At 35.4% G+C, this 15,042-nt stretch overlaps 1 protein-coding gene across 1 annotated transcript; it reads right to left on the reverse strand.

Annotated features, from left to right (window-relative positions):
- Positions 1 to 4,926: 4,926 nt before the first annotated feature.
- On the reverse strand, positions 4,927 to 6,437 carry LOC135150817 (uncharacterized). Its single transcript, XM_064088027.1, has 2 exons — positions 5,973 to 6,437; positions 4,927 to 5,851 (listed from the first exon to the last, which is right to left on the reverse strand). Exon 2 carries the CDS (start codon positions 5,831 to 5,833, stop codon positions 5,180 to 5,182), a length of 654 nt encoding a protein of 217 aa, XP_063944097.1. The 5' UTR covers positions 5,834 to 5,851; positions 5,973 to 6,437; the 3' UTR covers positions 4,927 to 5,179.
- Between the last annotated feature and the right edge of the window lie 8,605 nt (positions 6,438 to 15,042).

Below are 15,042 nucleotides of genomic sequence, written 5' to 3' on the forward strand. Positions count from 1 at the left end.
TTCCAATTCCATAAAGGAGAAACTGTTTTGTTTAAATCATATTGTGTTGGTATCATTATCTTGATATCACTGTCAGGTTTTACATACTGTTTAAATTATTGTTGGTTTGAATATTATATACTTGCTGAGCATTATTGCTCATTCTTGCTATTCCTTCTAACCCTTTTCAGCTAGGGTTAAAGATGATTCACTTAAGACCCCGCGTAAGAGAAATGATAGGCAAGGATTTCAGGTGGTTAAGTTTCAGGCAGATGGTCAGGTAATGTATTCAGGAAGATGTTGAGGAACTAGTTGTGATTAAGATTGTATAACTAAGATTTGGATGTAAAACAAATTTATTAAATATTATCAGCTACTCTGATAATTTAGATTGTGTTGTAATAAGATTTATTAGTTGTGATTCTGATTTCAATACTATAGCCTGTGTGCGATCCTATTTTAAAGGGGGTGAAATTGAGTTTTAATTTAAATCATTTTTTTTTATTTTATATCCAGGTTTTGAAAATACTTGTTTTTACTTTCTCTCAAAGATACAAGTTTTAAATGGTTTTTCTTTTAGTGGCTCAAAAATACAGGTTTTAAATTATTTTTATTTACACGTGGCACCAAATCCAGACCCCCGGATTTGAGGGCTGTCACATACACACACATTTCAAATCGACTCGTACAAACAAAACTCTAAATGGAGAACCATAAACAATCAAGAAAGCCAGACGAGGGGATGGAAGAATGGGGTTGTGAACAAACGAAAGGCAAGCTTTCAATAGCTGCAGAAAGGGCTTCGAGAAAGATGAAATTTGTTGCGGAGATGCGGTTGTTGCAGTATCGACAAGAAAGAAAGGGCAAACATTGGGTGCCGACCAAGGATGAGACCCGCACTGAGGTTATGTATGGAGTAGGCAGGGCGTTGCGCGAATATCACTTCAGAAAAGATAGAGATATAAATAATTCTTTCTTGAGAGGACAGATCACGGACGACCAAAGGATAGTCTTGTTGGAAGAAAGCTGGGCAGAATACGATGCAAAAGTGATAGATATTGTGAAATTGAATTTTGACGAGTATGCAAAGCATCCGTGATGAATTTTGTCATAGGTTAGACGTGAGTCATTCTGAAGTAGTTGTAATGTTTTGTTTATGGTCTTAGTAAGTGCAATTTCATTGAAATAAATATAATGCAAGTACAAACAACTAGATTTAGTCAAATAAAAGCAAACACAAAATTTATTAATCAGAATCAACGGAATCAGTTGGCTCTTCATCGGACATGTAATGTGGATTTTGAAGAAGTTGACGATCTTCTTCAAAAGTCATTTCCCTACCACTAGCAGTTGCCGAATCTTTCGCCAACTTAAGCATGTAGAAACGACAATGACGCAACAACATTCTGTTGTTCTCTTCCCTTCTTAGTTCCACGGCTTCAATGACCTTACGGCGATAGTCACCCAAACTTCCATGAAAGTTACGATCTGGATCCACACTTAACGAATCGCGGACATGGAGCTTTGCACCGAGACCAATCAGATCGTTTCTCAATTGATCGGATTCTTCAAGACAGAATGTCCACTCGCGCGGCACTCTAGCGAAATACTCTTTGGGATCGGTGTATCTCAAACTATAGTAGTCGTCATCCATTTGTCGTAGCAACCAAATTCTAGTGGGTGAGAACATTTTATGAGGAGTTAATTTAAGTTTGAATGTGTCAGTGTACATACCTTCAATAAACATGAGTACATATAGACTAATAATCCACTATAGGCATGTGAACTAGTTGGAAGGCTAGGGTTGCACAGCTTTCATGGACTGTAGCAATGTGAAGCCTTCAGTACACCCATGTGAGTAAAGTGGTGGAGGTGTGTGAAATGCTTCGGGCCATGTGAAACTGCATAGATTCCTTTACTGTAACCATGATAAAAGTAAATGGCATTGTCGGGGGTGTAGAGATTCGGAGACGGTAGCCATGTGAAGCCTATAGTGCACCCATGTGAATTATTTTTGGCAGGGGTGGTTGGTGTGTAGCAGAGATTCATGGAGTGTCTCCACTATCTTCTTCTGCAATAATGGTAATCTGCTAAGTCAACATGTGTATGAAGGGGCCAGGGGGTTTACTTAAGAATTTGGGGTTATAAATAGTGGAAAACTTGTTCACACATTTTAAACAAATCTTAATTACATGGATCCAATAGGTGAGGTTGTTCAAGGGGATACGTGATACTGTGAAAGGCTTGCTGTTCATAGTAGTTATCGAGGGACTGGGCCTAATGCTGGAAGAATGATGTCCCCGTGTCCACTATGGCTAGACGGGTGCGGATACATGTTCTGGATCGATGACCCCCTTGAGCCGCGTGCTACTGCAGTGCTTACTGAGATGACTAAAGAGATGAGTGACCTGATATGTGATCATTATTTTGCGAAGGAGAGGACTAGAGAGAGGCATGATGAAGACCTTAAATCTGTGAAAGGAAAAAAGAAAAGGGAGGGTTGTTCCAAACAAAAAAATGAACGTTAATTTAAGTTGATGTCCAAGCAACATGCATGTATTGTTGTGTTTCTTATTATGTTAATCAATAATACATTGTCCTTCCCTACTTTACGAACCCGGTCTTTTTTTTTTTTTTTGTCACAAGATACTTTCTCGTATAACGAATTGTATCAAAATACAAAAGCTGCTGCCAGGAGTTCCTTTCGTTCAAGAAAGTTTACCATCTAACCCTTGGACATGCAAAGATGACCGGGGACGCTTAGACAATAAAACTTTAATGTTCGATAAGAAAACACCCATAAGAGGTTCAACTTTCCTTCTTCCTTCCACTCGAGTATCCTGAAAAATACAACAAAATAAAAGAACATAATAAGTTCATAAAAATAATCGAATTATCTAAAATGACAAAGGAAAATGTCAACAAACTCAATATTAGAAAGAGATATAAATATAATATAATTCTTAAAGAATAGCGAAAGTAAAATAAAACATAAGTAAAACAAAACATTAAAAAATCTACACCAAAGAGATAATGAGATCTCTTTGGTTAGATACCTAAACAAATAATACAAAATAAAATATAAATTTCATTAGAAAATAACTAGCTGTTATCTCAATCAATATTTAAAATATAAATAAAAATAATTGAAAATTGAACAAACATAGCTTAGATATATCTACTCAACTATAAGACAAAATCTTGTCAAGCAAATAAAATATAAATCTTATCAGAAAATATCTAACTGATATCTCAATAAATATTTAAAATATAAATAAGAAAAAATAACTTAAAATTGGAAACAAATGAATCACGATTTTAGCTAATTATCATTATCACCATAATGTAAATTTGGTATACACCAATTAACCAATCAACCATTAATGGCGCAATAATACCTCATTAAGGCACAATAAAACCATCTTTTATGGCCCCCATGAATAATTAAATTCAGGTACAATAACCAACAATAAAGACTATCAAATAATTTTGTAATGAAGACACAAACATTCAAATTATAGCACGTAGTGAAAAGTCAAATTTTAAATATAAACGAATTTAAAAAATGTCAACTTACATTAAAAGATGACTAAAATTAAGGTCTACGATTACTCCTATTAAAACCAAACAATATTCAAAATTACAAAGCTAAAAGTATAATCAAGCAATAAAACTAGTCAATTAAATTTCATCACTCGCACTAATTAAGCCATCACCTCCACCACCACCACCGTCCAAGAACGGCAAACAATCACCATGGACACTAACGAAAAATCATGTCGCTAAATCGTGTCTTAATGAATTTATAAGAATTGAAACATGTCGCTAAATCAAAATAATATATAAAAAGCACATCGATCAAAACATAGAACATGTAGAAAAGATAAATCAAAATCTTGTTTTTAATTCACATCATCCAAGTCTACGAATATATCAGGCTGTCCAAAACTCAACAAAGTCCAAACCAAATCAGCCGTGGAAACAAAGACAAGGGAAGCAGAAACCAAAAAGAAAAACAAAAAGGAAAATATCTGTGCATGAAAACAAAACAATCACCATACCCACAAAACATGGATGCTTACAAACTGATCTTTAACATGTTCTAACACTGAAGATCACATCTTTTTTTAATCTTAACAGCACACATAATCACAACTTTCTTATGTATAATCTATAATAGTATTGTATGATTGGTTGCTCTCACATTCGTAATAATGAGATGCAGATCAACTGTCCAATTTTGGGAACTTTACGAAACCGGTCTTATATATTAAGTTTTTTACATTTTAATATTTTAAAGTGATGTGTATGTCATTTTCACCTATAAATAAGTCCCTCCCTCATCATCTCACCTTCACCACTAGCTCAAACACATTATAACATTTATGGAGTCTGTTGCTGTCGATAAATGCTAATGTGACAAAGTCCTTGTTAAAAGGGTTTGTCGGGACAACGGTCCCGACGTTGGTAGACGGATGTTGCAATGTCCTAACGGCGCAAGTGGTTGTGATTACTTATTATGGCTAGATGAATGGCTAGACACCCGTGCAACTGTGGTCATCAACAAACTTTCTGAAGAAATAAATGACCTCAAATGGTCGCAGATAGTGGAAGTGGCAGAATGGAGACGAAGCATGTTGAAAGACTAAGAAGAATGAGGAAGACCATGAAGGGTGAAGGATCTCGATGGGATACTGAGGATGTGTGATGTTATTCATGTTATGTGTTTGTCTTTCAATGGTGTTTAACTTATGCACATCTGCCTATCTATCTTTATAACTATTCCAAATTTCATTCTATTGTTTGCTCGTGTTACGTTTGTAAGTGCTAACTGCTATGTTTCAGTGGCATTTTAAGTGGTATGTTGATGCGTACTATGTTTGTGTGGCTTTGTCATTGTTAGTTACAATAAGAGTCATGTTATGCAAGGATGTTTACGTACATAGTATAAATTACATATTATGAAACTACAAAATGAAAACATAATGAGACAAGCACATATTAAGGGACTACATGAAATAAGTAGGAAATGTTCATCCATAAGCAAACTATGGAACTAGAAACTGAAAATAGATAAACTACTTCTTCTTATGCCCGAAGATATGGCTGCCCGTGTGACATCTCCTGCCCTTCCCCTTTGATCTCTGGGTGGCTGCTGTCTCTGCTCAGGTTGGGACGGCCCCTCGGGTTCTGACTTATCTCATACTGGCCACGGACTACTCTCAGCAACGTACGAACCAAAATTATGCATAGGTATAGGAGTAGGAGTGGACCTCACCGGTGCCGGTGTTAGTGGAAACGCAGGTGCCCCAAACACGTAAGACGGGCTACCAAATGACAGCACCGGGGCCTGTGGCGGAGGTGTGGTGTACTGATCTGCCAGGAATGACATGTCAAGACGATAAGCATCTCGATCTAAGAACTGGTATGACTCCTGTAGTGGAGCAACAGGTGTGTGCCCACCCTCGGCAGAGGTGTACTCGTCATCCTCTAAATTGACCGCAAAACCACTTTCACCACCTTCGTAGTCATCCTCTGCACAACCCTTAGCAATATCAGCTGCATATGTAGATGACTCCACCCAGCGGGGCCATCCCCCCGCCCCTGAAGTACCTGGTACATCCCTAACTGGCGAACGGGAGGTGCCAACTAGGTGTGACCAGCCTCTCATATCTGAGCTACTACTGGCCACATGAGTGTAGTAAGTGCCCGGCTCCGGCTCAACAGGTGTGATAGGTAGCGGACCTCTACGTCTGGGAGGGGCTTGTGCACCCCTGACACGAGAAAACAACCCTTGTAGAATACTCTGTTCCTGAATCAGATTGGGGGCAGCAGAGTTAATGGCATGCTCCATATCTACAAGATGCTCCTCCTGTTAGCAAACATGCGAAGACAAGTCAGACCGAGAATAAAATTCTAAATGGCATAACATATGCAATAGAACTAAAGTAATAATGGAAGACGGTAAAAAGATTAGTAACAAGGTTGTTTACCAATGCCTGTGTGGCACCCTGTGTCCCCTAAAAAGCAGCCGACGTGGTCCAAAATATTGGGTTAACCATGTATCTACGTGTAACCCCGAGGTACCAAAGCATGTATGCAGGATTGCAACCTTCGCCAAGCATGAGTGGAGGAGATGTCAGAGCTCGGTGAAGGGACGTATCCCACAGATGAATGTATGTCTCCCTGGCGCCTTCCCAGTTAATGGACTCGTTGACGATGTCGTATAGTAACTGATGATTCCTGCGTGGGGAGGATGTGGGTATGTCCTGAACGAACCCAAACTGCCTCGTCACCCTGTCAGTATAACACCACTCGACATAGGCATGTACATCAAAGGGGTAGGAGCAGTCCACTACAAGTACAATGTGTGATCGGGCTGATGCTCATCATCTAAATCTGCATACGGCCTCCACCGAAACAGTTCCACAGCCATGTTATTTAACTCGTACCGGGTGATACGAAACCGGCGCCAGCCACCTACAACAAAATGTTTATATTATACGTGTGAACTAGTACATGTGCAATAATTGAATGCGTGTACGAGGAGAGTAGCATATTACAAACCTCAGCGCAAGTGGGTAAGTAATCAGGGGTTGAGCCGTGTGTCGTGGAGCTATTGTAGGTTACCTCTCGTATATCCACACCTAGTATAATTTTACATATATGTGCACATCAAGTTGTATGGGAAAACAATTTGTAAAAATTAAATGACAATAATAGGGTTAAGAGTGTACTTTCATGCGTACCTATAGTAATGTGGCAGACTCATTGAAGTCAGATTTGACTCTCATGCTGGCATCGCACAGCTTCCTGTATAGGTAGGCAAGTACAGCACTGCCCCAACTATAGCCACCCAGGATCTGCAGGTCACGTAGTAACCGAAGAAGGCTGAGCTGCACATAGTTCCCACTGCCAGCGAGAACCAATGATCCAATCACACAGAGTAGGTGTGCCCTGGTGTGAAAGATAGACTACGCACTAAAATCCTTAGCCAACGGGTCCAACCGCTCACAGGAGCCAAAGTCGTTACTGGTCAACTACTGGATCTTCAAGCAGTCCTTCCTCACATCACCTTCGGAAGGTTCCCAGGATACACTACAAGTAACTCCCATACTATATCCATCCTCTGGCCTATAGTAGTGGTGAACCCGTGTAGGATAATTGGGCGGCCAGTGGTCGGTAAGCCGAGAATGTGATGAACATCCTCCAGTGTGACGGTGGCCTCTCCAAACAGTAGGTGGAAAGTGTGAGTCTCTGTATGCCACCTCTTGATGAAGGCTGTGAGCAACCCCCTGTCATGCCTGACCTGCCCCAACCTGAACACCCATCCAAAACCCGCGGCCGTGATGGCATCCAATATCGACTGATGCAGCCTGTTATTTTTAACTTTCTTCCAATAATCATCGAAGTTAGTCCTCAGTCAAAAATTAGTCAATTTGACTGCTCGAAAAGCAAAAGGGACATGTAAATTGAGACGGGGGAGTATTTTAACGGAAGTTAACGGAATTTAACGGAGGGGGGTGCATATTGTTGTTGAAATGTAAAGATAAGGGGTGCAAGTTGAGTTTCTCAAAGTATTGGTACAATATCATTTTTGAACAATAGTTAAGGGGTGAGATATGCAATTACCTCTGAAAAGTATTGAAGAAGAATTATCACAGAGTAATTTGTAAATTGATAGTAAGTTGTATCTGAACTGAGGAACACATAAAACATTCTTTAGAATTATGTGCTCTAACAGATTAATAGAGCCTATATGTGTGACTTTTGCAGTTTCACCATCAGGTAAGTGCTGAACATTATTACATGTGATTTTATCATGGAGTAAGTGTATATAAGGTGTGACATGATATGTAGCTCCAGTATCTAATATCCACTCAGCAGATGTGTATGGATTATGATTAACATGGGAAGCAAAATGAAGGTATGTACCAGCAAATTAAGCATTGTTGACTGTTGAGTACTAAGTGCTTGTACTGTCTGTCAGTGAATCCAAGACTATTAGAATCAGATGTGCTTGAAGAAGGACCATCTTGATCAGTAGAGGGATTTGCTTGGATTTCAGAGTTTACTTGAGCAGCTACTGTAGACCTTGGAGCAAGATGTTTTGGTTTAGGTTTTGGTTTCCCATGAAGTTTATGTCAACTTGGATAATCATGTAGGCAAAACACTTGTCTTTGCTGTGACCTTGCATGTGACAATACTCATAGTAGAGTATAGCATCTGGCTTCTTGAAAGTTTACTGAAATGATGGCTTGGATTTCACAGATAGAGCCACATTCTCAGATGTCATGTGTGAAACACCTGTAATTTCTCTTTGATTTTCCTCTTGAAGCAACATTGAGTAACACTGACTTAGAGTAGGTAGAGGATTCATAAGCAACATTTGGCCTCGAATAGCAGTGAAATGATCACTCAATGCCATCAAGAACTGGTTGAGTTGAATCTGTTGTTCATGAACATCTAGTTTATTGTTGACAATGCATGTGCAACGAGAGCAAGTGCACCTGGGATTAGTGGCAATACATTCCAACTCATTGTTAAGTGTCTTGAACTTTGTGAAGTAAGCATAGATGGACATTGTTCCTTGAGATAAGTGAGAGATTTCTTTTCTCAAATTGAACACCTTAGGAACATTAGTATGTGCATACCTCACCTGAAGTTCATCCCAAATCAACTTTACTGACTTCTTATAGACAATACTCAGTCTAATAGTCTAATTAACAGAGTTCAACAGCCAAGAAGTCACCATATTCTTGCATCTGATCCAATGACCTAACAGAGGTGAATTAGCAGCTGGTTGTGCATAAGTTCCATCCACATAACCTAGTTTAAGTTTGGATGCCAATGCAATTTCCATAGATCTGTGCCATTGGCTAAAATTGTTCTCATCAAGTATCACAGTTGTTAAAATAAGGCCTGGATTATCTGATGGATGCAGATAGTAAGGATGATTAACATCTAACACTAAAACATTAGATGTTGATCCCAGTGTTACAGAATCATATTAAGCATTAGCCATGAGTTTCAGTACTCGATTTCAATTGATACAATTTACAAACATTTGGCGTGTATGAACACCACGGCGAGATATATGAAAATCTCACACAATTCACACACTTCAATTAACAACAGGTAATCAACGATTAACACACTTCAATTCACACGAATTACAACTAGAACACAGAACGCGGAGATTACGAAGAACGTAGAGATGCGGATACAGAACTCTAGATGTGGAATCGAAGCAATCTTATCTGTTTGATGCGGAAGAAGGTATAGAAGATGATGCTGAAGAGCGCGATGAGCAATATAGACTCGCCATGATCATCAATGCTCTGATACCATGTTAGTTTGGGCAATTGATGAAGCTAAACTCAACTTGTATTCAAGAACATTGTGTTTACAACTTGAACGAAAACAAATATGTACAAGACTAACTAACTTCTTATCACTACCCTTGAGTTTATATACAGTTAGTTTCGAGCTGAACTTGTAACAACTTTTCCCGCCTTAAGTTCCTTCCTATCATACGTGTCATTTTTCTGATTTGTGTGCGACCTTTCTGCTATATTATACTTAACGTACTCACCCACTGCATAATTGAATAGTTGAATAAACGTGATATGCTAGTGAGATTACATGAATCAATTAACGTGATGTGCCAGTGAGATTACATGATTTTTTCTCCTCCTTTACAAACTTACAATTTGTTTAATAAATTTCAGGATAAATCGAACAAACTCAACTGTATTATTTTGGACTTTTTAGCAATACTAACTTATAATATTTGTAATTTTATCATATATATTTTAGATTTAATTGAAATACGGTTCATGCTGACCGAAAACTAATAAATAAACATATCACGATTTACATGTGGGGCATATACACTCCTTTTGTATTAAACTTCAAATATTGCTTCAAAATATTACTCCCTCCGTCTTATTTAATTATATACAGTAACTATGTAATACGCATTTTAATGTTTTGATAAAATATAGGTCTATAATCTAGTTTCAAAATTTTCTCCTGAAATAAAATTTAATATTTAAAATTTTATTTAGAAAAAAAATTCTAAAAATAAATTATAAAATTATATTTTAGAAAAGTATTAACGTGTATGTTGCGTCCCTGCATATACAACCCGCAGAGGGACTAGGGAGGGATTAATATTGGGCAATGCTAGAGACCCCAAATTTTTTCCCCAAAATTTGTTACCAAATGACGTGGCTAACAAGTGGCGAAATTTGATTGGGTGATTGATGAATCTGCAGGGGGCCTCATTATTATGGGAATGAATGCAACCAATGAGATTTTGCCACGTTATTTGGGAAAAAATTTTGGGATAAATATTTGGGGTCCCCAGCATTTTTCATTAATATTTTTGAGGAAGAATCTTCGAATATGCACAGCAGCGCTGCAACACGAATCGAAATAAATTGTGGCTGGACAATGCTACATACGCTTGGTCAAAATCCTTAACAGGAGAGTATATTGGGAGCCCAATTAATCGGCCCTTCACTAGCAAAATCAAATTACTGGATTGTATTGTTGGCTCTAGCCAAATTAAAATGTAAACAGATGCTGCCAACTCACATGAGTCTCTTTATTTTTTATCAAACAAATACCTAATATTTTGAGTATGAGTTCTGTAAAAGTTGGTTTAATTTTATGATTGTACCTTAAGTGAGGAATGATTATAATATTTATGTAATATATATTTGTTTGTAGAAAAAGAAAGAACAAGTCATGGATCGTGTTTGGTTGAGATCATAATTCTAATTTTTGGTCTTATAAATCACAAGCAGTTTATTCGTAATATTTGTGTAATGAATTTACAAGTCAATTTCTAATTTCTGAAAATCTGAAAATTTTAACCTTTTTTTTATGACTTCTTTTACTTTTAGAATTTGATTTTACAAATATTTTGAAGATCACATAAAAGATAATTTATGATAATTTATTATTATATTAATAATTTGTATATCTAATAAGTTATCAATACTAAAAAAATTATTCAGATAAAATAAAAATTACTTTTTATTCATAAACAATAAAGATGCGGCAGAAAGCAAATAAGATGTCCCCATCGACCAATAAAGAATAATGATGACTGACTGAAATACAAGCCATGGTGATGCTGTTTTGAGAATGTTTGCCACTTATGCAAAGCTTCGAGTAATTTCAACATTCATGTTTGCGGTGTGTTGGGGTGAGGAATAAGAACTAATCAACTTCCACTCATCAGGTTGATAAAAATAATTTCAACTTGCAAGTTTTTCTTTTTTTTATGAACAATAACATTTTATTGGAAATAAAATACTGGAATTTAGTGTCGACCGGATTATTTGAGAAACGGCTAAGCAAATAATCGTTTTGTTTTTAAATTGCTTAATAGATAGAATATAAATATTCCTGATAATAAAAATAATTACAATGCTTTCTCGCCAATATCTTTGAAAATAGTAGAATCACAATTGACTTGCGCACATAAAAACCGGTGATAACCCAGTGTTCATGCCCATCAGCTACACCAACTGAGATTGGGGATACAGATGTCCCATATACTGAACAATCATTTGTTGTGCAAGATGAGTTCTGATGATAATCACCACCATTCCAGATTTGAAGCGGGTTGTCCAGATTTCTCAATATACCACAAAAATCATTCTTAACACAGCATCACGACAAATCAAAAACACACTAAAACATACACCAAAAATTGGAGACAATCAACAACCTAAAAGGATGGGTACGGCAACGAGATCACTCCCAGAAAGAATTAGATCTCGATTTTATTAAAAAAAATTAATAAATAGACATTAAAGATTTAGAAACAGAAGAAATGGGATGAAAGCATGGTTGAGACGGATGTGGGTTGATGGGAGGATGAGGCGGTGACGGATAGATGAAAGTTATGGATGACGGCCGACTCTCATTCGTAGGATTTCTTAGTTTTTATTTAAATATTCAACAAATATTGTACTGATGAAATATAAGAGTTCATTTTATTTATAATATATTTTAACAAGTCTTTTTATCATAAGTAAAAACACATAATTTGTTTTATTAAATATATATCTTTGAACTGATTTTCAACTAGGTTTTCATTATTTATTTTTTTTTGCTAAATAGGTTTTCATTACTTTAATAATGGAGAATTTATTTGACATGTTAAATAAAAAAATTAATTTAACACAGCTAATAAAAATATATTAACATAAATATATTTATTATTTATTTAAAACTCTATTTTAAATTGAAGAATATAAATATTTTTCTGACACAATTTTATATTCATAATAAAATTAAATATTAAAAAAATATATATAATAAAATGATTAATCTAATAAGTTACTAATAATAGCAGAAAAAATATTAAATATCTCTCTCTAAAATCACACACAAATAAATCAATATTTTATTCCTCTTCTATTAAAAAATTTAAAAGTTTTGTGTAATCATATTCCCATCTAAGTTCGATGTCTTTAAATACGGTAGACAGTAGGGGTGTACACGGTTCGGGTTGGGCGGGTTAATGGAATTTATTGACCCAACCCAATTAAGTCGGGTTTTCAAAATTTCAACCCAACCCAAATCGTATAAATTTGTAACCCAAACCAATTTGTAGTACTTCGGTTTGGTTCGGTTTGGATTGGTTCGGTTGAGTTAATAAATATTATAAACTGATGCTCAACTCTTTACTCCCTAGGCATATCAATATAATCACATCAGACTACTCAGTAAAACTGAAACATGTAACTTAAATATTTTATAATAAATTTTCTGAGGCAGGTTAAGAAATTTTATCTTCGGAAACATTGCAGAAAATATACTATTTTGTGAACAATAATCATATACTTGTAACACTAATCATTAATTTAGACAACATGATATATTTAAAATATATTCGAGATGCTGGGCTATGCATATATATATAATATTTAAAATATTTTATTTTTTATTCGGGTTGGTTTGGTTCGGCCTAAAAATATTCAAACCCCTAACCAACCCAATTAAGTCGGGTTTATATTTTTTTAAACCAAATACATATCGGGTTAAAAAAATTCGGGTTGGTTCGATCGAAAAGTGATCGATTCGGGTTGGTTTGGTCGGTTTTACCGAACCGGGTACAACCCTAGTAGACAGCAGCAAAAGAAGCAGTAAAGCATAATCTAGCATGACATTGTACTAATATGGAGGCCTTAAACAACTTTATTATACCAAAAAATATATAGATATAGACAATTATTTATATCGAAATAATGACGATGCATGCCTAATGATGATTGATGACCATTTGTTATTGAAGCTTCCCAGTCAACCCTAAATCCCTAACGATGTTTTCGACAACTTTTAAAATATAAAATCAATTAAATTAAATTAAATTAAAATATAAAATTATATAAATAAAATTAATTTAGAAAAATCGGCGAACCGGTCGCGAATCCGGAAATTGGAGCCCACTCGAGACCGGAATGGATTCATTTTTCGGTACCGATTAACCACCATTACTCGAAAGATTGTTGTTCACGCAATTTTGTCCCCAGATTGCAATATACTAGTGTATATTTTGGTAATTTTATAGTTCATGTAAGAAAATTGAATTTTACAATTAATACATGGATGTGTATTTATCTTTTTTAATTTTTTAACTAAATAGATTATTCTTAAAAAGTATGAAATATATAAAAAAGTTCTAAAAACAAATGCTTATTTTTTTTACTATGGATGACAGTATAACTTCTTCATATTTGTTCTAAAAAGAGTGCACAAATGTGGAGTTATTGCTAAAAAATAAATTCTTATTTTTTAGAAAGAAAGTCTGCCTAAACGCCGTGTGTACTGTCTATACGTCTCACTGGAAGAGGCTCAAGCAAAAAATGTGAAGAGTAGAGAAGTTTGCAAGGAAGGACCCACGACCAATAAGATTGTCTAAAAGTACATGTGAACCCATTGGCTCCGCATCCACAACTGTCCTTGCATGTATAGTCTTGTGACAATATGTAGTTGGTATTTTCAAAGATTATTGCTTCCTCTGTCTCATTTAATTTTATACATTTTTATTAACTATTTGACATATATTTTAATGTTCCAATAAAATATAATTTTGTAATTTATTTCTGAGATTTTTTTTCTTAAAAAAAATTTAACATCCAAATTTTAATTCAAAAAATAATTTACACAACTATATTTAATACTAAAAATATTAAATTTCATGCCATATCCCCGTCCTCGATATATACAGTCCGGGGACGGAGGAAGTAGTTAATATCAAGTATCATGTCGCTTTTAGATTTGGATGGAATCTAATTGTTTAGTTGTTAGGTGGGGTTTTATTTATTTTTGAATATCTTTCAGGTTCGAAAATGAATAAAAACTTCTCAATTCTATTCGGTCCTATTTTAAAATTTTAAAAAGTGGGAAAATTTAAAATTTTAAAATGATTATATATATATATATATAATGTTAAATCAATGCCGATTAATCAATCGATAATTGATGCATTAAATGATTAGTACTCATTCCCGCTTTCTAAAACACGGCTAATAACTTAATAACTCAACAGTGTGGTATATTTTATCAAATATTATTTTTAAATCACGACAATATTGCTTATGTCAATGTAAATACCCCAAATTATTAGTTAAGTACTAGATTACTCATTGTTTACAACAACAATAATTATTATTATTATTATTTAAATCATTATAGAGGTTTTATTATGAAAAAAAATAAAAAAGTATGAGTAGCCCCACTAACACCACTGGCTCGATCTCATGATTCCCAGCGTGAAGCTTTATACTAATCTTTCCCAACATCTCACATGAGTCGGCGTCACCTACACTATACATAATTTCTATTTGTACAACAACATGAGTGTACATGAATCTTCCTATCCAATTAATCTACGTGATATGCATGGACTTATATGGTTGTCTTTATTTCCACATTCTATTTAAATAGCTAGCCGGTGCTCGCATAAGTGGAAACTAGAAAACAAAGAGATTGAGGTGACTCGAATAAAAATTGTACGAGATCAAAGATGGACAAGAG

The sequence above is a fragment of the Daucus carota genome, chromosome 1 (assembly GCF_001625215.2).
Source record: "Daucus carota subsp. sativus chromosome 1, DH1 v3.0, whole genome shotgun sequence".
NCBI lineage: Eukaryota > Viridiplantae > Streptophyta > Magnoliopsida > Apiales > Apiaceae > Daucus > Daucus carota.

What these genes read in the sequence shown, in the direction of transcription:
- LOC135150817 (XM_064088027.1), bottom strand. Translation starts at nt 5,833, where the DNA reads ATGGAGCATGCCATTAACTCTGCTGCCCCCAATCTGATTCAGGAACAG.